At 50.3% G+C, this 22513-nt stretch overlaps 1 protein-coding gene across 6 annotated transcripts; it reads right to left on the bottom strand.

The window, feature by feature from the left end:
- Positions 1–127: 127 nt before the first annotated feature.
- On the bottom strand, positions 128–20561 carry LOC122375845 (prolyl 4-hydroxylase subunit alpha-1-like). 6 transcript variants are annotated; one of them, XR_006255472.1, is made up of 15 exons: positions 20165–20408; positions 16036–16205; positions 15445–15596; positions 14920–15039; positions 8276–8378; positions 7738–7933; positions 7284–7385; positions 6573–6685; positions 5962–6109; positions 4956–5066; positions 4228–4341; positions 3264–3329; positions 2754–2919; positions 1897–2024; positions 128–1620 (listed from the first exon to the last, which is right to left on the bottom strand). XR_006255472.1 is itself a non-coding variant. In XM_043355390.1 (14 exons), exons 2-14 carry the CDS (start codon positions 16203–16205, stop codon positions 1550–1552), a joined length of 1632 nt encoding a protein of 543 aa, XP_043211325.1. In that variant the 5' UTR covers positions 20165–20561; the 3' UTR covers positions 128–1549. The 6 variants fall into 6 exon arrangements, 2 of the variants coding, with proteins under 2 accessions (XP_043211325.1, XP_043211324.1); XR_006255470.1 differs by having other exon boundaries at positions 20220–20408; XR_006255469.1 differs by having other exon boundaries at positions 1897–2919; positions 20220–20409.
- Between the last annotated feature and the right edge of the window lie 1952 nt (positions 20562–22513).

Below are 22513 nucleotides of genomic sequence, written 5' to 3'. Positions count from 1 at the left end.
TTCGGACACTTCAGGCTCACATCGCAATATACATTCAACTGCAAACTTCTGCGCGCTTTATTAACGGTTCACCCAATCCGTTAACCCTCAGCATTGGTCAGTCTGTTTGAAAACCGCAAACAAACTCACCGTTTCGACTCTTTATTGCGCACAATTCCACAGCTCGGCAAACACGAAATTCAAGCTCAGAGAAGCACACAGCAAAACCCAATACAGAGAGCGCTACCTATTTAAAACAGCCAGCACATAACATAGGCGCAAAATACCAGCCGGAAATACGAACATAATACCCCAACACAAAATAGAAATCGCCAACGAAAGGGCGGAAATCACCCAAAACGGTTATCAAATACAGAAGCAAATCATTACACTTTTGCATTTCGCAAACGAAGAATAACATAAGCAATGATCGAGCCAACACAATACCATCTGTCCAAGATTTATCTTTTCCTGTCACACATCCCTAAAACATTTACACGATGTCATAACGTCACTTTCAGATTTGTGACGTCACAAATGTTACGACAATGATGGCGGCTAATGGTAACCATTGTTTTTAATGAGAATCACTCCGCTTACAATAGAAAGAAATCGGTTTAAGTAGAAGGATGATAAAAAAGGCAATATCCATTATTGCTATGAAATGTAAGGGCTAATTGGAAAAGTGCACTCAAAAGAGCGTCTGAAAACACATTAGAGAATCCCGTCAAACGAATATTTTAGGAAAAGAAATGCCAACTGAAGTGAGTAAAAGCAAAGTTAAGCAGCTCACAATCGAAGGCTATATTTACAACCTAAGTGGCTACTGGCTATGGGGTATTCTGTGACAAATACAGAAAGATAACTCAACACGCAAACCAGTAAAACAGAAGCGAGTTAAAAGTAGTTCGTATGGCGTCATTCGGGCAAGCTTCGCACCGTATTTCGCGGTACTAACTGTTTAAGAAGAAACGCTACAGTTATCAGCAGAGAGTCAAACGAATGATGGCCATCTCTTTACGAATCGACTAGTATCAAAACAATCCTGGATCAAAGAATCCACATTCCCCTACAGTGAAGTATTCCCTGCTGAACCACCTCAAAGGTCGTTCACAAACATATCGCAGATACAAATCTCGTCACTTCCCGCCGCTAGCGCATAATATACTGACACAAAGGCCTAAAACCAGTGACAGGGTTCCTAAAGCGGCGCAAAGGCCTTCTAAGCCTATGTCGGCGGACATATAATTGTCAAAAGTTATGCCTCACAAATTACAAAGTTCGAGTTAAGGGCCCCTGACGAAAATAACACGAGCGTAAGTGATTTTTGTGCGTGATTTTTCACGCAGCTCTACATTCTGCTACAAATAGGCAAATGCAATGTCAAATATGCTTTGAGTTAGGCCGCCAGCACTATGTCAAAATAAATCATCAAACTCTTCCTATCATCTTAGCCGGGCTGTTGATTTTTCAGTATGGCGCAGGCTGTCCGGCCATACAAACCCCGGACAGCCGACAGTGACACCTGGCGATATGCTCTGAACTAGTGATAGCCAGATGTCGCCCCCAATCACTCGTCGGGCGTTAGGCCGCACGGACGAGCAAACTCCTGGCCAATTTCGTGGATCCACTTGTTGGATACTGCCGGGCGAAAGAAAGAAAAGCAATCAGTTCCTTATACTTGCTGCTGTTCATCTGTACAATACATGTTCTGAAAGGCATGCGGTCAAAAATAAACAAGAAAGCAAAAGCAGCAAACGGAAAAGCCGGACATTTCGCCACCACACACACTATTTTGATTAAAAAAAGGAAGTCCCGTTGAAAAACAATGTCGCAAAGCGTGATCCGTGTGTCCATATAGGGATGAAACAAAGAAATGATGCCATGCAGGACCTTATTTTTAGATAGAACCATTACCACAAGCGTCATAAGCGGTGTTGTGCAGGGTTCGGTCTTGGGCCCCGCGTTGTTCATCGAGAGTTAATTGGCGACCTCCTCAGAGGCCTCGGAAGCTCCATGAAAATGTTTGCCAGCGTCGCTAAGCTCTAAAGCGGGGTATCGCACGTGTGTCAGATAGTAAGGCTCCTCCGGGTACCCAAAGATCGTCGGAATTTTCCGAAATCAGACAGGTATTATTCAATGAGGGTAGAATCATACACCAGAGATCTCCCGAATCATAACACAGACCCGACACCGAGGGACACGGAATGGTGCACTATATCATCTACAAAAATCAAAGAATGGGCACACATGCTGGAGGTTGACTCTCCACAGCTAAGGATTCATCATATAGCCACCACCGCTGTCTGATATACTTACATGTTCATGCATCTATGTATAACGGGCATGAATTAAGTGTTGTTGACGAAACATGTCCGATGCCTTCGTTATAACAGCACAAATCGAATGTAGAATGTCTGAGATGTTTAATGCCTATTCAATCGAATGTCTACGCATTGTATCTTGGACTGCATCGTCATTTCCGATAAATTACCTGACAATTTCAGCTGGTTTATATGCAAACATACACATTCCACTCAAGAGTGGGCCCAATTCCGAACCCTGTGCGCCCTTTCAGGCTTCAGCAAAACTGTATAACGCCTTTAACTTGGGTGATTAAATCGGTACTTTATCATTTATGCATATTATTACAAACTAACAACGAAAGCTTCTTGCGAACAACTGCACTTGAGTTGTTACTATCCAACACTCACCCCACCTGCCGCCAATAAGAGTGGTCCTAGTACCGAACCCTGAGTAGCCCCCAGACTCACCCCACTTGCTGCCGATGAGCACGGGACAGGCGGCGTGCCGCGTGTCGTAGTCGCCCTCCCCGGAGCGGTGCAGGTTGTACCAGAACGCCGCCGAGCCCTTCCGAGGCCACACGGCGGCCCCGATCTCCGGGAACACAGTGGCGCCGCCCGCCTCCACGTCCGACATCTGGCGGCAGAAAAATGAGCTAGTAGTAGTTACTGGGGAAAACAATGGCGACTGAGATGACAGAAGAAGCCAGAAGAAGGAGGAGAACGCGAACTTAGCGTCCTAGTAAAAATGACGAGTAGAATATCGCGGGGATCAACAAAATCATGTAAATAGTACGAGGTGTGGCGGTGGAAGCTGGTAAAAATGAAAAACAGAAATTTCGAAAATCTGATGTTAACGTTATGAATAAACAATTAGCAAATAAAAATGAAACCCCACATAATTCAACAGACAAAAACCGTTCTACACCGAAAGGGGAAGAGAAAGCTAAAAAAGGACACCACGGCCATCATCAGACTTACATAAAAGATGAACGTAGCTATGCGGTTGCCCGTTCCCAGGCTCTTGAAAGCGTTGGTCTCCTCTTTCTGTAACAACAAAAACATGGTAATCCCTATCCATGTTTCCATGAGCAAGAAACCAACCAAACGCCCTACCAAACTCCAAATCACTTCCTTCCCTCTATTGTCGCCGGCGACTCGTCATCACCAAGACAACGAGAGCTCACTTTTTCAACAACAACAAAAAAATGTCAGAGTGCAAACAGCATGAAGCTCTCCCACGCCTTGCTGAAACCCACTTCGACTCATGCTAGCGAAAAAAAACGAATTCTCGACTACATTCTTCAAGACAGCGAATACAGCATTGGGGAATGGTACCGCCCTGGCCTGGCCAGGCGGGCCGCAGGAGTGTGAGACTGGGAGAGTGTTGGCATGGAAATGTTTGCTCGCACTAATCACCATATCAGGCCCCATCTCTCCTGATGACTCTCTTGCAACAAGCTCGGCTTAGCTGGAGGGCATCGGGAGGGATGGCAAGACAATATGCATGAATTAGACCAGACCTGATTTACCCCACTAATGTCCCCTTCCAAGTGAGTGTGTGCGTGTTCCTCACTAACGATGTGCGATTGAACCCTTAGCGGACAGTTTATGCTGGATTTGGCATTAACTACTATGGCTCTCTGTATCTACTAACCAAGTTAAATAATATCATACGTAGTCAATTCTGCTTCTTTTATGTTTTTTCCTCTTCTTAGCAGGGAGTGCCGCGACTTTTTCTACTTTGATTTTGATTTTGGTGTTAACGTAAGGGTTCTGTGCGTCGCTGGGACTGAGGGTGGGGGCACTCCTGGTTGCCTGATCATGGGTAACGGACTATTAGAAAAAAATAAAAAAAAAACGAATACCCTATATGTATACACTTACAGCTCCCAAATATCCTAGCCACAAAATGAGAGTACTGAACTCTCCATGACTCACTCACCCTGGCGAAGTCGAAGTGGGGCTCGTAGTGTCCGCCCATTCCGTAGTTGACCACCTGCAGCTCCTCAGCGGTGTCCAGGTTCAGGCCCGTCAGCTGGGCCACTCGGCGGTTCACCTGGAGGGGGTAGAGGGGAAACGTGTGAATCGAGGGACTAGAGAGTGAGGGACGAATGGTTTCAAAGCGCCACTTGAGGTTCATCTGAGGGAACGGGGAGCTAATGACAATATCAGGACACATACAATATCAGAGACGACATACCACAAGCCATACAATAGATATGCCTGAAGTCGTCTCTCTATCAATGTCTAATTTCTCATCAAACTAAACGTTTCACTAACCCTCTCCCGACGCCTTTAGCCCTGTCACACAGTGCACAGTTAAGCACAACATATTCCACCAGTCTGAATCATGATTGTCTGAGCAGAAATTGTGGGACATTCGAGACAGTCGGATTAGTTTAAATTGCCAAAAACCCTGACGAGTTTGAACATTCTGAAGGGCCTGGTGGGTCGCCCCTCTGGTACCTCTACCACTCAGACGCAGAGAAGAGGCAAAGGCAGACGACTAGAGGTAGATGTAGACGTACAAATAGAAGTAGAGGTAGTGGCAAATGTAGAGTTACGGGTAAACATAGACTGTAGAGGTAGATAATGTAGAGGTAGAGGTAGATATAGACGCAGAGGCAGAGGTAAATGCAGAGCTGGATGTTAATAATTAGAGCCCCGTACCTGGTCGACCAGCGGGTGTTCTCCCTGTTTGAGCCAGGCCGACTTGCTGATACGGTAGCTGGCCGTCTCCAGCTGGCCCGTCTTCGAGTTCTGAACGGTGGCGCGCGCCAGCTGTGGGAGAGGGGAGAAATATGGTCATTTCGTAGCACGGGAAGGGGGGGGGGGACTGAAATGGCGTGCCGGATATTAGAGGTCGCATTGCAGTAGTAAGAATGAAGGACGCATGCAGGGTCGTGAAAATATGTGGGAACCGACGGGGAAGGGTATGAGCAGACAGTCGTTAGCCACTGCTAAAATCCTGTTACCAAGATATGTGACAGCAAAGACGAGATGACTAAATTATTATATTTCTTTTATAAATGCTTGCCATGCACACATTTAAAACCCATATCTACTTTTGAAATTCCTAGTAATCAAATAAAACCGTTATAATTCAGCACAGAACCCCAGAAATTTAAAGCTAGCAGCATTTTCAGGCATGATAAATTAGAACCAGATGAACAACCAACTCCCTTTTCATCTCGACTCTCGTTGGTCATTAGAGGTGGCAAAATGTGGACCCGAGGACCCGGTCCAAAGAACCAGTCTGGACCCATATGGGTCCAGACTGGTTCCTGGAAATTTTCTGACGGGTCCAACCGGGTCCTACCATAAACTATACATCTTGCACACTACACATTATTGCAAAATATAAAGTGAATGAAGTGAATGTTTCTTTGCACACAGTAGCGCATGAGTATTTCCAGTGGGAAATAGGCTGTTTTACATGATACAACTAAAGATACCTACAAGTAGTTTGTATTAATTGACTTTTGGGGAACGGGTCCAACTGATTCCGGTTCCAACTACGACCGGGTCCGACTGGTTCCAGAAATGTCCAGCCGGGTCTGGTTCGAGTCTGGTTCCCAAAATTTTCATCTTTTGCCACCTCTATTGGTCATTACTTTCTGTGTTCTCTCCCTTGCCAGCCAGACCCTGACCGGGACCCCTGCCACCTGCCACGTACCCTGGGCGAGGCAAGCTGCTTGATGGCCTCGATCTCGGAGTCGTACATCACGTCGTGGTACATGACCAGGTGCGGCTTCAGGTACAGGTCCTCGGCGCGAATCGGCTGCAGGAGCAGGAACGGAGCCGAGTTGTGCGCGTAGTAACACCTGTGGAAGGGGAGTGGTCAGTCAGAGGGGTCTAACACTCAGCAAAACAAGAGTGAAGTGGGCTTGCACCTGTGGAAGGGGGAGAAGAAGGGGGATGGTTAGACAGGGGAAGATATTATTTGTGGAAGCTTACAAGACGGAGAGGGTTTGGTGCTTCCATCGGTTAATCCTTAGACACTGCAGAGTGCGGAATGCAGTATCAAGAGAGTTTATTGCGAGAGCAGATGCATGGTGATTCAGAAAAGACGCATGTGAACTACTAATGGTGCTTATGACAAATTGTTTAGGTATTTTCCAGCACTTGCACGAAAACACGTCTGACTTTATTGCTGATAGTTATTGAAGGAAACTGAGCATCAATGTGAGATATATTCACACTCTGGTTGCTGTCTTTACTCTTCCATCCTCTTCCACTAACTTAACTCGCTCACTTTCGTCCCTCCTCTCCTATCCCTCGACTCACTTCAGTTTCCTGGCTTTGCTGGGCGGCACGGTGATCTCCCCGCGACACATGGCCTCGTACATGTCACGCTCGGGAAGACGGGCCTCCTCGGTCGACTCCGGGACAGTGTAGCCCTGCAGAGAGGTCAGGTCAGGTCGGGTCAGAGTTAGGTTTGTTGGTTGGTTTGTTTGTTTGTTTGTTTGTTTGTTTGTTTGTCGTTTATTCATGATTATGGGCATGGACAATGGATGGAAATGAAGTTGAATTGGTGCAAAAGCAGGTTATCGATGACATCGATGACATCCTAGGCCATTAACTTTGAGTCAGGTCGGCTGCTAGATACCACAGCTTAAAATTGAGTTAATTACCGTTACAGTCAAATTACAGTTAATTAGCATTCAAAGAAAAATGCAAACGTTGACAACATCCCGTTTTGGTACCTAAAATTAAATCAGTTTAGAGACAGATGACTACATCCGAAAACTGATACGCTACATCCGCACTGAAATTTTGAAAAAATCGATATTGTTCACTTTTATTGATCTAAAAACCGACTGAGCAATAACAATATTTCTTCCTCTCCTTTATCAGTTCACTACTACCTCACTGATGCACACTTTTCTCTCCTCTCTTCTCTCCTCCCCCCTCTCCGTACCTTTCACACTGACACCAATCTTCCCCTCTCCCTCTCAACGCCTCTCACTCTATCCTTCCTCTTCCCTCTCCTCGTACCTCTCTGACGCTGACGTCCAGATCCTCATCCTCCCCGGTCTCCCCCTTCCTCTGACGGCGCACCGTGGACGCCTGCTTGGCCAGCTCCTGCTCGTAGTACGCCTGTGGATAGTAGAAGGAAGGTCAGAATACATTTCAACCCCTTAACTGCCTTCAGAGATGCACTTCCATACCTATCTCAAATCAAATTACAAGTATATTATTTCAACTCCTGATCGTGGAGGCCTCTTGGCAAAGCGGGAAATTGTCCCGCTCTTGACCTTTTAAAGGTCAAGATACAAACCCTCCTACTATCCCACAAACAGGAAACAGGAAACAGAAAGGGCAAAGTAACAGCAAGTAGTAGTAATTGGTCAATATGCAAATGGTTGCAAGAAATACAAATAATCTCAAGGAACACCATATGTCCCGTAAGATCAAACAAACATCCATCATTATTTCCCCCTCCTCTCACCTTATTTCCGACTCCGCGCGGGTGTCCGGGCTCCTCGTCGAGTAGCTGGTTGGTCAGCCGCAGCGCACCCTCCACGTCCCCCATTTTGTATGTACTGAACGCTAGGTACTCGAGGATGTCGCCCAGAGGCGCCGTACGCTCGTCAGACTCGGAGCGCCAGATCTTCCAGGCCTCCTCCATCCAGAGCGCCGTGTGTCTGAGGTCGGGGAAAACGGATTATCGTTTCATTTGCTGAAACTACAGCTGAGTTTGAAGTATCTTTCACAATAAAACAGCTTAGAGGACAGATAAATAATCACATTTATCTAATCGAGGTTTTACTCAGTCTCTTGAGCGTAAGCCCATCTCTATTCATACACCGCGGTCTGTCCCCTCCCGCTAAATTGACCCTCGTTGTAACGCCCCTCGATATGATACCCTCCCTCATTATAACGCCCCTCATTGAAACATCCCTCGTTAGAACATCCTTTGTTATAACACCTGCCTCGTTATAACGCCCTGTCATTATAACGCCCCTCAATCCCACACAGATTCTCACTTGAAGTCAGCGTTGTTGTAGCTCTGCCTGCCGAGCTCGAAGCAGTCGCCGGCCGTGAGCTGGCGCTTCAGACGGCTGCCCTGAATCTCACCGGACGCGATGTCTGGTGAAAAAGACAGAGAGCGTGACATACAGAGGTTAGAACAGCGGAGAGGGAGACGAAAGGGACCAGCGGCCTTATTGAGACGTGAGCAGTGCTGGAAATGAGGCCGCTTTCTGGTCCCGGCGTTTTATTCTCCTCGCGGGTTAATCCCGTCCAGCGTTTAGCCTTTCGGGACCCACTCAGGGTCGCGGTTGTTTTCGCCGCTCGCCCCAGTCGAGATGCAAAGTTAATAGTTACACGAAGCTTATTTAGAGCCAGCCAAACCAGTCTAGTCTGGAGCTACTGCTAAATGTATGCATATAGATGAAAGAAAAAGGTTTTGTAGAATCAATTAATTTCGAAGTCGTATATTCAGAAGCCCCAAATAAACTTCGTGCGACTATCAACTTTGCATCTCGAATGGGCCGAGCGGCGAAAACAACCGCGGCTCTGAGAGGGTCCCGAAAGGCTAAGCGCTAGACGGGGCTAACTCACCCGGAGAATAAAACGCCGGGACCAGAAAGCGGCCTCATTTCCAGCAATGGACGTGAGTATTGTGGAGCTTGCTTTTCTGAGTCTGAGTTGCAACTGACTTAAATCAACAGCCGTGTTTAAACGCGATAATGAGCCAGACTTCTAAAACTAACTTCAAACAAAGTATAACTCACCAGCGGATAATCAGCCACACCACGAGTTCAACTCAACAGCTGCCGTATTCAGGCGGTAAGTCGTACCCTGTAGTCTGAATTACTGAGTCTGAATTAGGACTGACTTTGACTCATCAGCGGTAAATTTAGACGGTAAGTATCCTGGATTCTGACTCACTGACTCTGGGTGGAGACTGAGTTGTTATTGTTCGATTCGCCCCGGCTCCCGGTCCACACACTAGCTCTCGTGTCGGTCAACTGTATTGGCTCAGGAGGGGACGACCGGTCAGCCCCGGTGGCCGGCCGTGCCTCGGGCGATTAGAGTGGCCGGAATCAAACCCACAAGTCCGCACATAACACCTCCCCCCAGATAACTATCCCATCACCTCCCCCGCAAGACGTAAACACAGAGGTACAAAGTGATTAACGTCTAACGACATAGCAGGCACATAACGCCATTAACAGAAACAAACAAAAAAAAACTTCCAGAGGCGGAGGACGAGGTCTCCCGGCACCACGCAGGGTGTGGGATGACATATGTCGGACAGTAAGCGATGCTGTATCACGGTATCGTCTGGTATGACTTAGTGCCCCAGCTCACAGATAGATGTTTTGTGCGCTGGCGCTGCCGGTTGCTGCGTCGCGGCTCCGGTGCATCCGCTGGTGCCGCGGGTGCGTCGGTGAGCGGTGCTGGGGGCTCTCCGACGCCGTCGACAGGCGGCAGCGGAGGCGCAGGCCGCGGGCTGCCGGCGGTCGCCTCTCCGTCCGGCCGGCGCTGCTGCGGTGGTGGAGATTGGGGCTGCGGTGGCGGAGACTGGGAGGCGGCCACGCTCTGGGGTCGCAGGTATCGCCGATTCCGCCACATGAGTCGCCCGCTGGGCAGTCTGATGTTGAAGTCGCGCCTGCTCCCCACGCCGGTCACGGTGCCGGTACGGTCCCATACCTTCGTGATAGGGTCTTGCACTATGACCTTTTGTCCCACTCGGAGTGTTGGGTGTGCTCGCGCAGTCATGTTGTATCGCTCTTCGGTTTGGCTTCTCTGCTGTCGAGTTCTGGCATCACAGGTGTCCGCAGCCTCTTGCCACTGCGCCGCAAACGCGCGGTGGTGGGCCGGAACTGCCGACCTCAGCGGGTGGCCAAATAACACCTGCGCTGGAGAGCGTCCGTCCGCGTGCGGCGTATTCCGAAGCTCGAGCAGAGCGTGGACGAACTCGTCGGTGTCGAGATCACCGTGCTGCGTCGTTTTCTTGATGAGCCGCTTGACGTTCTTGACGGCGGCTTCTGCATGTCCGTTCGACTGTGGGAAGTGTGGCGTGGAGATTTGATGAATGACTCCCCATTTCTTCAAGAACACGCGGGTATGTCGCGCTGTGAACTGTCCTCCGCCGTCAGTTCTCAGTGTCTGTGGCACACCTGTGGCCGCAAACATCTTGCGGAGACATCTGGTGAGAGCTCTGGCTGATGCTTCTCCTCTGACGTGGTACACGGACGGCCAACCGGACAGTCTGTCGGCATAGACCAGGTAGGTCCGCCCGGCCCAGCTGAAGTAGTCGGCGGACACAGCTTGGAAGACGCGTGTCGGCAGCGGCTCCAGCATCAGCGGTTCCTTCTGCAGGCTCGGCAGGTGACGTTGACATCTGGAACAGGCTCCAACGAGGTCGCTGATGTGTTTGTCGATCTGTGGCCAGTAGACCACTTGTCTTGCTCGCCGCTTGGTCCTTTCGATCCCCTGATGGCTGGAGTGCAGACGCTCCAGCGTCACCCGTCTGAGTTGCTGTGGGATCACCAGTCTCTGGCCGCACAGGATGAGGCCGTTGTCGACAGTCAGTCGCTCACGACAGCCCCAGTAGGGCTGCAGTATCGGCTCCAGTTCTCTCCGATGGTCCGGGAAGCCGTGCATGATCGTGTGCTTCAGTGCAAGCAGCTCTGGATCGCCGGTAGATGCAGCTCTTACTTCCTCTAGAGCGGCGTCCTTGAACGGGCTGGGGTCCGTTTCACTGTCTGAAGCGGTGAGGCTGCTTACTACGGACTGGACTCTCACGCTGATGTCGTGCTCAGCTGCTTCATCCTCCGCCGTCGGTCGCTCGACTGGGGCCCGAGACAGGGCATCGGGGATGGAGTGGAGCTTTCCCTGCCTCCAGCTGGTGACGAAGTTGTACGCGATGAGCTTTTCGCGCAGTCGCCGCAGGCGGGGATTGTCGATTTCTGCCAGTGTTTTCTTGTTCAAAACCGGAATCAGGGGCCGGTGGTCCAGAACCACTTCAAACGTCTGCATACCCCTGAGGTATGTGTCAGCTTTATAGCATGCCCACACGAGGGCCAGTAGTTCGAGTTCAATCACGGCGTAGCGGGTCTCGACATCAGTTAGAAATCGAGAGCCGCACTGTATCAGTCGCCAGTTGCCGTTCTCGTCTTGTTGTCTGAGGCAGAATCCCAGGCCTCCGAGACGTGATGCGTCAGTCTCCAGAACAGTTCTGCGCGTGGGATTGTAGAAGTCGAGAATGGGTGGCGACACCAGTGCCGTCTTCACCTTCTCGAATGCTGCGGTGTGCGCTGGTGTCCACAGCCATGCGTTGCGAGGTTTCAGCAGTTGGCGCAGTGGCTCAGCGGCCGACGCGATCTCATCTGAGAAGGCACCAAGTTGGTTTACCAAGCCTAGGAAGGCTCTTAGGTCTGTTATGTTGTTCGGCTGCGGGAAGTGCTTCACAGCTTGCACCTTCTTTTCATCCACGGTGTACCCATCTGAGCTGACTCTGTAGCCACAGAAGTCGACTGTCTTCATGGCGAATTGACACTTCGCTGGGTTTAAGGTGATGTTGTACTCGTCACACCTCTTCAGCAGCTTCCAGACGTGTAGCAGGTGGGTGGAGTAGTCGTCATCCCACGCTAGCATGTCGTCAACCACTTTCACTGTATTCGGGATGTCCCCCAGCGCTTGGTCACCGCGCCGGTTGTAAACGTCTCCCGAGTGGGTGATGCCCATCGGCATGCGCTTGTATCTGTACCTGCCCCACGGCGTGATGAAGCAGGTGAGATCACGGTCTTGTTCCCTCAGCGCCATCTGGTGGTATCCGGCTTTGCAGTCCAGTTTCGTGAAGAAGCTGGCACCAGTGGCGATCGATGACACGGCGTCTTGTGGTGTGCGACCAGGGTGCACTGGCCGCTTCACGAATCGGTTGAGTTTCGTGAAGTCCACTGTGATGCGGCATCCGACGGACTTGCCGTCAGGGTCTGTCTTGGCCACAGGGCACAGTGGGTGACACCACTCTGTCGGATGTTCGACTGCTTCGATTACGTCATGTTGAAGAAGTTCGTCCAGCTGTCGGCGCACGTCGTCTCTCCAGTTGAATGGGATGTTGCGCGCGCTCGTCTGAGCGTACGGCGTCGCGTCATCCGTGAGCTCAATGGACATTGGCTCGCCGACCATCTCCCGTAGTCCTGATTCGATGTCAAACACCTTCGGGAATTCTGCCTTCAGAGCTGCGAAGTGTTGTTGACGGTGTTCATCCGGCGGTATGCCAGTGTGGCATCTCTTCATCTTGCTGATCCATGCCGGTGGCTGCCTCGTGGTTGCTGGGCTGGCTGAGCGGGGTCTGGCAGCGCGCGTGGGTGGCGCAGCAGCTGGCGAGCTCCGACTGCGCGCGCCTGCCGGCTCACTGTCCGGTCCTCCAGACGAGTGGTGGCTCTCCAGACGTCTGATCTGCCGAGGGAAACCAGGCGGCAAGATGCCGAGCTTCACGCAGTCGTGCCACGACAGGAGAGGCGTGTGAAGTGACTCCATGACAGATATCTCGGCTGAGTGGCTGACGTCTCCAAGAAGCAGCGTCAGGTTACATGTCCCCATGCAGTGCATTTTCCGTCCATCAGCGGTCCACAGTGTCGTCTTCGACGGGCGCAGATCGTCCAGCTCGACGCCCAGAAGCCTGGCTTGGTCTCGTGATATGACCGAGACCTCTGCACCGGTATCAGGGGTCCAGGTGGTTGGAATCGGTCGCCGACCCCGATACATGGTCTCCAGTTCTATGCGTGGGGAGCGCTTCACGCTGCTGTTCGTCAGTCGCACATCTGAAACGTATACGTTCAACAGCGACGCTGCTGTTGAGTCTGCCTCTTCATCCTCCTCGCTTCCACTGACCAGGTCTCCGTCTCCGCTGATGCCGGCCACCCGATTGCCGCCAGAGCTCCAGAGCTGCTGGCGTCGCCGAGAGGTGGCGCTGGTTCTTCGAGCCTTATTACCATAGGTGGCGCTGTCGGCGCTTCTGGTTCCAGGGCCACGGCTGCGGCCACGCTCCGCGCGCGGGGGCGTGAGCTCGTCACTCCGCGGTCGCTCATGGTCGTGGCGAATGCGCGGCAGACTGCTCCCCGTCGTGCGCCGCCCGCTGGCCCGGCCTCGGCAAGTGATCGCGAAGTGGTCGCGCTCACCGCAGCTGTTGCAAGCGCGGCCCAGAGCAGGACAGCGTCTGTCATCGCTGTGCTCCGCCGCGCCGCACCGGCGGCACCGGCTCAGCTGGATCGAGTCTTCACTGGCGAAACGTCGACGGTTCTTCTCTTGACGGTAGCGAGATATCCGTCCGACCGTCCCTGACTGCGTGATCTCCTGATTGTTGTTGGTGGCGCATTCACAGGCACGACATATGTCCAGCGCTTTCTCAAATGTGAGGTCGGCAGTCTCTAGCATGCGCCTTCGCGCGTCACTGTCGATTGTGCCCACGACGATATGATCCCGGAATCGATCATCGGCACAGTGTTGGCAAAAGTCACAGCACGCTGCTATCTCTCTCAGGGCGCACACATACTCGTCGATGGATTCACCTGGCTGCTGTAGTCTGGCTGTGAAGTCCATGCGGTCGACTATGACGTTGCGTTGGCGACGCAAGTACTTCTGCATGGCCTCGAGGACGCTGTCCAGATCCGCGTCCGCGGGTAGCTGGAGCCCGAAGTCGACGATCCGTGTCCAGTCGTCGTCTAATACGGCGATGAGGGCGGCCTTCTGTTCCGCTGTTGTTAGCTCACGCACACGGGTGAGCAGACAGTATCCGTCGAATTTGCTTCTCCATGTGTCGAATTCGATGAGTGACGCTGATGAGTGCAGCCTGGGGACTGGCGTCCCAGTCGCCGGCAGGCAGATCCGTTGCCGGGAACCGACTGTAGGCGGCACAGCCGCCGCGGCGGCGACACTCTCTGTAACCGCGGCCGCCGCAGGTGCGCTCCCGCCGCCAGTCGCCGCAGGCGCGCCGCCGCCGCCAGACGCCGTAGGCGCGCTGCCGCCACCCGCCGCCGCGGGCGGGCAACCGCCACTCGCCGCCGCAAGCGCGCCGCTGCCGTCGACTGGTCGGGCGCCGGCAGCCGCGCCCTGCTGGATGTGTTGTAGAAGCATCGTTAGTTGCTCATCACGCCTGGCCGCCAGCTCCAGCTGCTGCCCCAGAAGCCGAGTCAGCAGCTCTGTCGATGTCTCAGTCGCCGGTGCCGCGCCCGGCGGCTTGGCGTCTCGCTCCTCCTGCTCGCAGTCCGACATCGTCACACGTTAAACACTGAAACGCTTCACTCGGCAGCAAAGTAGACACGTATCACACTTATCACATTAGTCCGAGTCAAATGAGAGAGCTGTGTCTCATATCGGTTCGCGTATCACTGCGACCGCGCCATGTTCGATTCGCCCCGGCTCCCGGTCCACACACTAGCTCTCGTGTCGGTCAACTGTATTGGCTCAGGAGGGGACGACCGGTCAGCCCCGGTGGCCGGCCGTGCCTCGGGCGATTAGAGTGGCCGGAATCAAACCCACAAGTCCGCACATAACAGTTATGAGTTTAACTCACCGGCTGTGTTGAGTTGGTACGTATCCTGGAGTCTGATTTACTCAATCTGAGTTGGGATTGAGTCTGGGTTAGACTGAGTTGTTACTGAGTTTGACTCACCGGCGGTGTTGAGTCGGTACGTATCCTGGAGTCTGATGAGGGCCATGGCCGCGCCGTTCAGGTCCTCATCGTCGGGAATACGGAGCGTCTCTGAGACCTGGGTGATGTTCTCCACAAACTCTGCGGGAGTGAAACGACCGGAGTTAGTAGGAGTGAGACTCACAAACTCTACGGAACCTCGGGTTAGAACAATGAAAACTCTGCGGAATGCCGTTAGAGTGGGGACGAGCTGGCTGAGCCGCTCACGTTCCGCGAAGACTTTTGATAACCACTATATCTTTGTGAGCATACTTCCATTCAAGAAATCCATGACTTGCAAACAGACTAAAGCCAAATACTTTCCCAACTAATATCACCAAACATCCTGAACGCATGGCTGTTGAGTGTTGAGTGTTGAGTGTTCAGTGTTCACTGGACTTGACTTTACTAATGACGACTTATTCGAGCTTCTCCTATTGAAACGTTTCCTCCAGACACCAGAATGCTTCCCTTCCCCTCCCCTCCTTTTCCCTCCTCTCGACTCACTGGATCCGACATTCTCAGTGATGACTCCCTGGACTATTTTCCAGTCGGCGGCCAGCCTCTTCACCACCAGGTAGGCATTGACGGGGTTATGGAGGTAGGCCTCCTGGTTATCCACCAGCTCCCGGTTCACACGCTGGTACTGCTCCATGTACCTGCCGGAGGCGAGCGGGGACGGCATGATGGCCGAAGCCTTCTCTAAGAAACCGCCTGTCTCGCTGATAACCAATTGTAATCATCACCATTCCGCCTACTTTTCTGGGGCTGTATGCATGTCGACTTCGTAAGTCGATTTTATCTCGTATGTATAATTTGGTATTCACGTCGACACTTCTTATTTTTTATCGACGGAGTTCACGTGATTAAAAAAATATATTGTAAGAAGTAGGTCATGCGTAAGAAAATTCTTACGAAAATGATCGACGTGAATACGGCCCCTGACTCGTTGAGCTAGATTACTAGGCATTCCTATGTGAATCCACCCGCCTCACGCTGAATTCTACCGGCTCCCCTCTCTTCCACCCACTGTTTTTACCCATTCCTACCCGCACAACCAACCATCCACCCCCTCCACTACAAAGAACAATGACTAACTTTTTCAGTGTCTGAATTTTCTGCTCCTCCGCCTGGATGGCCCTGTCGAGCATTCCCAGCAGCTCCCGCTCCGTGTACGCCAGGTGTTCCATGTCCACTAGAGCAGTGAATATCTCCCCATGGCAGACGGACGCCGCCAGAAGAGGTGCGAGAAACGCTAACACACGCATCTGTGGGCGGGGGAGAGAAAATTTGTTAGCCGTGACGTGACGTGACGTGACGTGGGTTCGAATCTAGGTAGGGGTAACACTTTATAACATATCGCTACAAGGCAACATTCCACAGTCCGCACCGCAAGCAGAGGCGACCATTTCTGCAGGAGGAAACAATTGGTTAGTGAAACAGCGTAAGTTGAAATCTAGGATAGGACGGAAAGTGAATGGGAACGATCAGTTAGCTAGACAAAGTGAAAAAGAGCCTAGGCCACGACGAAAGCTATTTCAAGTTTCAATTGACATTGTGAGGGGCGACTGTTCGAAAAACACATTTTTTTTCCTCTTCACAGGAAGAAAGAAGAGTATAGAAAGTGACGTGATTAAATTTCCTGATTATTTCTCAGTCATGGTTTCATGTCACCAGCTAGTCCATATAATTGTTATCTCTCCAAAATGGAAACACATCACCAGACGAGTTAGCGAGCTCCAACACATCGTCCATCGAAAAAGTCTTGGAGCTCCAAGTAGCTCTGGCTGGAAACTAAGCCGACCGTCGTATCGATTAAAAACGTACGAACTGTTAGCCCCATTAATAAAACAGGACTTTTTTAGTGACACTGCGTGATGGCAGTGGTAGTCTTCCCCGTAAGCCAGATCTAACAAGGAAAATAATCCCAATGAAATTCAATACCGCCTATCCTCGAGCTCACAGTAGGCAGGCGAGGATCACACATAACGTTCCGAGTTACATGTGGCTTACAGGATCAATATCGTGCAAACAATAATGGGCATTGTTGTGGTTTGGCGTAACAAGGAAAACAGACGATAAACTATTAGGGTAGGACTGCTTTGTGCCGTAGACAGTGATGGAAAGACGCATTCTCTTACGCGATTGTAACATTGCAAGCTCGTAATCATCGAACACTTGGTCAATGAAGTTGTTACAGCTCTCAGCATCACAGAATCTCACAGATGTGAAACGGCCAGATCTCAGAATCATACACAAGTTTCGCTTTCAAATGATGATTGAGAATCGGCCCATAACAACATCACTTGTCTGCCTCTCAGCAACAGCTTTTCCGCCGTAAAACGGCATCAATGAACATGATACATACCACATAAAGTGACTCAACTACCAACGTAATAGGCTAACCACCACATAATTCACCAGTCGACACAATGAGAAGCACGCAAGATTTCTTTTCCCAGGCTATGATCACTGCATAGCCTCGTAATAGTCAGTTTTCTGAACCTAGAAACCGGCACAGCCAGCCAACCTTGGCAAGAGTAACCACAATATAACACCCTGCAGGAGGTGATAGCGTGTCTGAGAGTAACATTGCGTCAGCTAGTCGGTAAGTCAGCAACCCAGCAAAGCGAGACCGCCTGACTGTCCCGATACCCACGGCTTATCTCAGCGACTGACCACCAATCTATCGATAAAAAACCATCGTCAGCTCTGCCAAGCATCAACAGCTATCAACAGCTATCAGCAACTATTAACTATACACAACCGTCCGCCGAACATCCCCGAAAACACATCACACTCCACACACCAACTCCTCCAAAACTCCTTCCAACTCCTCCTAACTCCCCCACACTCCTCTCAACTCTTCCCAACTCTAACCAACTCCTCCCGTTCTCCCACACAAAAACCGTCAAACTATCATCTGCACCAATCTTCAGCTTACCGCAGCCAATCGCCCGCGTCCACCCGCCGGTTCTCAGGAAATATTTATCCCACCGGTTCTCGCCGCGGCACGCCGGTTCACGCCGCAGCGAGCCGCGATGGTCGTCTAGGACAGCCGCCGGGGACCGGTCCGCTCATCTGTGGCGTTCATCCATCCGTGAAGGCGATGAACGACGCCAGCGGCGGTGGCGGCGGCGGTGGTGGCGGTGGAGGCAAGAAACGATAGGCGCTGGTCGCTCCTACCAGCCGCTGCTTCCTACTGTGAGCTAACAAAACTGCCATCGAGCTACCCGCATTGAAAGGATACATATTACGCACACGAGATAGGGACAGAGCGAGATCACGTGAGACGAAAGCTGCAGCTTGCAAAGGCAGCAACAACTCCTTACAACCGAATTTGAATTGGGCTTCACGATACCCGTCGTACAAGCTAGCGCCATACTATCATCAAAACGCCGAGAATCATGTCACAGCCATACCAGCGATACAAGTGGGCTAGGTCGGAGCCACGAATGAGCTAAGACTGACCACAAGTAGGCTAGGACAGAGCCAAGACCAAATGGTCGTAACAGCTGGCTCTCCGGACTGGAGACATCAGATACACCGTCCGTGACGCCGTGACGCCATCCGTGACGATGGTCACGGCGGCTACCGTGACGGAGTCACGCGGACGTCACGATACACTGTGACTCCCGATATGCAGCGAGACGCACGCGATGGGGAGGCGAGAGGCACGAGAGACACGTGAGACATCGTGACTCGTGAGACACAAGATGAGACAAAGGAAGGGACGAGAGAGACGAGCTAAGTGGAACCACCGACGCGTTACGGGTCCCGTAAAACGCACCGCGTCACGGCGGAACACCGGCCGTCACGAACCGTGACCAGTAGTCACGGAGCTGTCACGGGAACCGTCACGGTGGACTCCGCAGCCGGCGGAGTGGTCTCAAGCGTCACGGAAGCGTACACCAGCGTGACGGGGCGGAGAGAATGAACAGAAGCAGTGGATGGGATGGGAAAATTTATGATGCTGTAATTCATACTCTTAGATGACTGAAGTATTATCCTCTCAAAGCCAAATAAACAGGAAAGTGAATCCCAACAGTCAGCACATGGGTAAGAAGTGTATGAAATAGGTATGCAACAAGGTGCATGACCTGAAAGGGAGGCGAAATTGATAAATTATCAGTGATAAGATTTCTGAAAAGATAGATCAGACTAGTTTTTTCGTTCAGCTGTAAAAGTGGGAATAGGTGGTCTGTGTAACAACTCTTAGATCATTCTGGAAATTGCAGTTACAAGAAATAGAAAATAAATGAGCACACACAAGCTGAAAAGTGGTGATACCTCAGTTGGAAGCTCTTGCTATGAAATAATAATTTTTGATTGATAACACAAATTACACATGAAAAGGCCACCACAAAAGCAGTAAATAATCAATACTTGACCAGAAAATGTTTCAAATGCATACCTATTCCATTAATCAGTGCCCTACCTCTGAATGGAACCTGAGTGATTGATAAAACAGCCAATCCATCAACAGACAGAGCAAGTACACTGTGGAGCAGGCGCGGATACAAGGGGGGCCATGGGGGCCATGGCCCCCCCCCTTGGCCGATTTTTTTCAAAAATAAAATAAAAAGTTAAAAAGTTAAAAAGCTGAAAAGGGGGCCTCCTGAAAATAAAGTGGCCGAAATCCGATGAGTTTTTTTTTTAACCTACCCACTTAGTTGTTTCTTAGAAGACTAGCTGAGAAGACTTCTTTGTTAGAAGATTGGTAAAGCTTTTCATAACTTGGAGGTCTCTTATACTCACAGAGATGACCACTTTTACAGGGCCTCCTATCCTGCACAGAGGGCCTCCAAGCCTGCACAATGTTGAGATGTTGCCTGAACAGCTAGATAAGCTCAATAGACGCAGTTTTTTTGGGGGGGCCCAACAAGTGGGAAGATGGGGCCTCCAACAGGTGGGATTATGGGGGGGGCCTCCTGGTTTCTAATGGCCCCTCCCTTGGAGATTTTCTGGATCCGCCCCTGCTGTGGAGTGTGGAGAGAGATAAAGATATGCACATGATTATAATTACACAGGTTTTCAGCACAGCTTTTAATTTGACATTGACTTGATCATCAATTTAAAACATTTTCTGTAGGTACAAGTCATGTTATGCTGAAATTTAGAAATTTCAGAAGCACAGCTTCAGTCACTTTTTCATAATAAGATGCTTTGAACCGAGAATTTCACGCTTAAAACACTAACAACATCAACATAATTCAAAGACAGGCACCTGGCTGGTGTGTGGTGGCGTTCACGTGCCGATTGCAGACCACGTTTCCACTGACCCTCGAAGCTCCAGGCCGCAGCTGACAACACCAAACGCTTGTTTCAGGGAGGACAAACACTACTAATGAGTTCCTCATACGATATTTACCCAGCTCACTGCATGAAACAGAGAAAAATACAAAATATTAGTGCGGAACACCACCACCTCCCCAGCGCACCGCCGCGCCGCGACTGTCTCCGTTCATTGTTTACATTGCCCAGCTGATTCCTTGCACGGGCCTGACATCTGGCGGCCAGTCTCGAAACTATTCCGGATTAGAGCTGCTACTTCTCCCCGCCACGAGTCCGCTAGAGCGCCGATTCACTTCTCCACGGCAAGACCAAAGGCATAAGGATTTGGAGTCCCGGTCAGTGGCGGATCCAGGGGGTGGGGGGCAAAATGGGCATTTGCCCCTCCCAAACGGCATAATTTTAACATTACGCGGGCCTATGGACGAGGCATGGAAAGAATCGATAAATTGTTATGGTTTGCCCCCCAAAAAACTCTGAGGTGGATCCGCCTCTGGTCCCGGTTGAACAGCAACAATATTTATTGTTTGAATAACAATATTTATCACTATATCAAAGCCATAGCTCTGATATAAACAAGTTGAGGTCAAGTAAGAAAGGCCATTACACAATTTCAGAGCTTCTCGGGCTGCTTATGTGCATCATGATAGCCCACGGGTGATTATTTGAATTTCCTGTGGCTGTGCCTTTGCTAGAAATTGTTTGGAAAATATCCAAAATTTTACAGTAAAAGCCTATTCCTTCCTTCTAAATCGGTCTACAGCCATTATCCTCCCCTTCTTTAACTCTTAGTAATGCGTGGCCAATCACGCATGGCTGTAAGTATCGCGCACCGGTGCCTTCCCCGCCCTCCTTCCCCACCCCATCCTCGCGCACAGCTGACTATTGACACGCGGTGAAGTAGAACGCCTGCCAGGTCAGTGGGGGGGGGGGGGGGGACTGCGGTCTGAGACAGACAGTTGACACCGGTCACTAAAAGCGATCAGGTGACCTGTGAATCGAGGTCGGGGCGGGTATGGTGTCTGGTGAGATATCACGCGGTTTGCGATAATCCTGAGCTTAGCCTGATCGGCTTTAAACTGGAACGAAGAAGACTGCGAGGTGTTTCTTTTAAGTGAGATGTTAAATTTTCCAAAAATGGAGGTGAGGCGATGGGATGCTATCGATCCCATCTACTGAGTTTGGCCATGTCAGATTTTGAGCTGTGAATATAATTACGCCTATAAGGTAGCAGGTCAAGATTGAATTTCGATTTGTTGACTCACTGAATGCCCCCCGCATACTAAAAGGGCTGCAAGTATGTACCTACCTACTTTCACTTCTGGCGCTTTTGTCGTTATTGAATATTGGGTGCTTGTAAACCACAGTTAACTCAATTCTGCAAGACTGTATCGAAAGCAAAAGGCAGTTGCGGTATTATTGCGGTATTTGACAGAAATCAAAATACCGCACAATAAATAAGTACAGACAGTTATTGAAATTTGAAAGTACAGTTATAGACCTGAAAACGGACAATGTAGAAACCATGCGACTCTTAAACGGTCAACGGTGCTTTATACATAAAAAGTGAATTTTTTCTCCGGCGGATCCATTGTTCAATACCACCCTTGATAGTATCATGAATTAGTTTCCTCGTCCAACAATATGAAGCTCCATTCTAAGAGTAAGATTAGGTTAGTAATTTATGAAAGTCAGCCTTGGAGCGTTGCATCATACATTGTCCATGACGAGGAAAACATTAAGTTTACAGCTCTGACGTCTATATTAGCCAGGAGCCCGACAATTCCAATCGCTGAATATGCATGATAAAAAATAAACCACATAGGTACTTCGTGAAAATTTAGTAACACGACTAACACTAAAAAAAGAAATTCATTTTCACTATTCTTCAGACCTCCATATCGGTTCCCACCCTCCCCTGTCTCCCATGTCTGACTGCATGCCTTATTCTCGTACTGTCGTTCCCATATTCGTCGAGTCTTGTTTACCGCCTAGCGGGGCAGTACCAGTCCAAAATGCCTTCCACTGCAGTCCCGTCGTATCCATGTCGAGAGCGACGATTACGAAAAAGGATAAACGAAAGGAATACGAAGGACATCAATAATGCAAAAACACTAAAAATATCACCATTAACACAGCAAAACAACGCTTTGCTTACAATTGCACGCTAGCGAAGGTGTTGGGTATTTCTGGGATTTTACTTTCCTTCATTGCCTGCATGCATCATTTGTTACGAATTACGATACCAATCACCATTTCCCCGTAGAACAAAAAAAATTTGTAC

The sequence above is a fragment of the Amphibalanus amphitrite genome, unplaced genomic scaffold, assembly GCF_019059575.1.
Source record: "Amphibalanus amphitrite isolate SeventyFive unplaced genomic scaffold, NRLGWU_Aamphi_draft 001937F_arrow, whole genome shotgun sequence".
NCBI classification, from domain to species: Eukaryota; Metazoa; Arthropoda; class Thecostraca; order Balanomorpha; family Balanidae; genus Amphibalanus; species Amphibalanus amphitrite.
This window is presented reverse-complemented; position numbering and strand designations above follow the sequence as displayed.

Bases quoted from the DNA above. Each gene is read 5' to 3' on its own strand.
- LOC122375845 (XM_043355389.1), bottom strand. From the start codon at position 20,297: ATGAGGAACTCATTAGTAGTGTTTGTCCTCCCTGAAACAAGCGTTTGG. The intron at 6,686-7,283 runs GTACGAGGAGAG...ACCTCTCTGCAG, and splicing joins TGGACGTCAGCGTCAGAGAG to GGCTACACTGTCCCGGAGTC. The intron at 5,067-5,961 runs GTACGTGGCAGG...CCTCTCCCACAG, and splicing joins AGCAGCTTGCCTCGCCCAGG to CTGGCGCGCGCCACCGTTCA.